This window comes from Chinchilla lanigera, unplaced genomic scaffold (assembly GCF_000276665.1).
Source record: "Chinchilla lanigera isolate Chin_1 unplaced genomic scaffold, ChiLan1.0 scaffold00053, whole genome shotgun sequence".
Lineage (NCBI taxonomy): Eukaryota > Metazoa > Chordata > Mammalia > Rodentia > Chinchillidae > Chinchilla > Chinchilla lanigera.
In genome coordinates, this window is record NW_004955454.1 from 5,344,813 (window position 1) to 5,347,579 (window position 2,767).

Genomic DNA, 2,767 nt, shown 5'->3' on the forward strand with positions numbered 1-2,767 from the left:
AATGAGTTCTCCTCCAGCCCTCCTCACGGAGGATTTAGAGAACAGGAAATGCATGAGGACGTTGCAGAGGCCTTGGACACTGCAGAGGACAGTGGGCTCTGAAAGGACGCGCACGACCAGGCGTCTTGGAAGAGCCCGCCCTGACATGGGAAGAGGGCAGGGTGGTCAAGGCTGGTCTCATCGTCTAGCTGGAAAATTCTCCTCTCCCCCATGCAAGGCAAGTTGGAGAGTCACCCATGGTGGCTGTGGCCCCAGGGACTGGAATGGGGGGCAGCAGGAATCCCGGGCCAGCCTTCCGGGCCACTCACCAGGTTCTCAGCATCAGAGTCTTCTGAACTGCTGATCACCACGATGGGCTCATCTGGAATGGAGAGTAGGGTTAGGGTTAGAGCCCCTCTGGGTGCACACCTGGAGAATGTGTTAGTGGGGCGTGGGGGGCGTGGGGCAGGAAAGGAAAAGGAGGGGCACGGTCAGGGTGTGGGGTCCCTGCAGGCCAGTGGGCTGGGGGGCACAGTGTTCTGCCAGCAGCAAGGAGAACGCGTGCTCTGTATGCCAGCGGACCTGCTTTCAGTTTGGATTTTTCACAAATGGATTTCTGTCGTTTCCAGTTTGCATCCTCTGTGAATATTTATTGAGTCTACTGGCCATGAGTTGAGAATTTTCTTCCTGTACAAACAGCCTGACAACGATCCTGGGTTTGGAACTGTTTCTTTTTGGTATTGGGACTGAACTCAATCCTTATTTTTTTATTTTGAGACAGGCTCTCACTGAATCACTAAGCTGCCCAGGTTAGGTTCCAACTCTTAATAACTACTGCCTGCCTGGCGAGGCGGCGCACGCCTGTAATCTCAGCACTCAGGAGGCTGAGGCAGGAGGATCAATGCGAGTTCGAGACCAGCCTGGGCTACAAAGTGAGCTCAAGGCCAGCCTGAACTGCATAGCGAGACCCTGTCTCAAAAAGACCAAAAAAAAAAAAAAAACAAAAAAAAACCCCTAGTGCCTCAGCCTCCTGGAGTACTAGGATTACAGGTATGCAGCACCACCCCTGGCTGGAAGGTTTTGCAATGCTAAAGAACACTGACTTACTCCAATCTCAAGGAATAGCAGGCTGGACACCAAGTGTGACCAGGGTTGGGGGCTCTGTCGGGAACCTCTGCGATGCAGAATAAAGACAGGCTCTCTAGTTCCAGAGTATTTAGGGTTGACCTCAACTCCTTCCTGAGAACTCAATCTCCCTGTCTGGCAGGGTCCATAAAAGGTATTAGTGAGGACAAAGGAGATACCTACGTGGGTGGCGTTTGAAGAACTGGGAAATCGCGTGGGTAGACTTCACCCAGCCCTCTCTGGGAGCGTCAGATGCTCACCAGCAAGCAGTTCCTGTACCGCAACCGCCCGTGCAGAAGCCTGGGTGGGAACTAGAATCGAATGGGGGAAAGAACTCGAGGAACGACATGACTCGGCCCTCAGTATCCCTGAGCTGGAACCAGGCAGGGCACATTAGCTCGTACAGATTCCCACCCTCGGGCAGGTCGTGGGCTGTCCCTCGCTGTTTTGTTTTGTTTTGTTTTGTTTGGTTTGGTTTGGTTTGGTTTTTTTCCGGTACCAGGAATTGAACTCACGACCTTGTGCTTGCCAGGCAGGCGCTGTGCCGCTGACCTAAATCCCCAGCCCCTCCTCCCTGTTCTGTGTGCCTCAGAGTAGGACCCACAAGGGGGCCCTGTGGGCTCTGGGCTCCCTGGGGGTCAGAATGCAGAGGGGGCCTCACTCGCCACTGCCGCCCCACCCCCACCCTACCTGCCTCTGCCGCGACGCCGGTCTGGGTGCTATGGGGCTGCAAGACCTCTCTTCCCACAGCGGGGCTCGCAGGCTGGGCAGGCCTGTCCAGGTGGGGGCTGAGACGGCCCTGGAGGTGCTGGGAGCCAAGGGCAACTCCTTCTCCTCCTCTGACTCCAACCTGATGATCTTCCTGGAGCACTGGGTCTGGCAGGCTTTTCTCTCCTGGGAGGAGGCTTCGTTGGAGACCTGTGTGGGGGCAGTCACAGAGCTGAGTCAGGTCTCTCCAGGGTTGGTGGTCAGAGACCCAGACTGGGTATCAGTGCCCTGTGGCCTGTGGCCACATCTTCTTTTATTTTTATTTTTTTAGTACTAGGGATTGAACCCAGGACTTTGCGCACACCAGCGAGTACTCTGCCATGGAGCTACATCCTTAGTCCTTTTTACTTTTAACTTTGAGACAAGGCCTTGATAAGTTACTACGCTGCCCAGGTCTGGCGAAAATGTGTGATCCTCCTGCCTCAGCCTCCTGAGTAGCTCGGATTACAGGCCTGTGCCACCACGTTCAGTGCCATGGTCATATCTCTGTTCCTCCTCCCTCTGCCATTGTGCCCTCTCCTCTGCTCTCTGCCGTTCAGACCACGCCTCTCACACACAGGAAGCCTCCAGGCTGCCCTGCACATTGGTTCTGGTGTTGCCTGCCAGCCCCTGCCAACCTCTGCCAGCCTCTGAGGGCCCTGCGGTCACAGTGGCCAGTTGGGCTGGAAGCTGCGCATGCTCAACTTTTTCTTTTTTTGTTTTTGGTTTTTTTTCCAGTGCCGGGAATTGAACTCATGACCTTGCGCTTGGGAGGCACGTGCTTTGCCACTGAGCTAAATCCCCAGCCCCCGCATGCTCAACTTTTGACGGTGTAGCCAAGAGCAAGGGAGAGGGCAGACTGGGTATCAAGCAGATCCTTCCTCAAGAGGAGCCGACGACAGCCAGGACTCTGCCC

The 2,767-nt window shown here is 55.3% G+C and overlaps 1 protein-coding gene across 5 annotated transcripts in view; it reads right to left on the minus strand.

Moving 5' to 3' along the window:
- Positions 1-2,767, minus strand: part of Cecr1 (cat eye syndrome chromosome region, candidate 1) — a 13,562-nt gene that overhangs the window by 2,991 nt on the left and 7,804 nt on the right. For 3 of the 5 annotated variants that reach the window (XR_001236207.1, XM_005395970.2, XM_005395969.2), the window contains exons 2-3: positions 1,795-2,022; positions 309-361 (exon numbers count right to left, since the gene is read on the minus strand). Coding sequence is in view for 4 of the 5 variants with exons in the window: in XM_005395970.2 (XP_005396027.1) it covers positions 309-361; positions 1,795-2,022 (281 nt within the window). In the remaining variant the exon portion in view is untranslated. The remainder of the gene's footprint in view (positions 1-308; positions 362-1,794; positions 2,023-2,767) is intronic. The other 2 variants (XM_013520006.1, XM_013520005.1) reach the window with 1 other exon arrangement.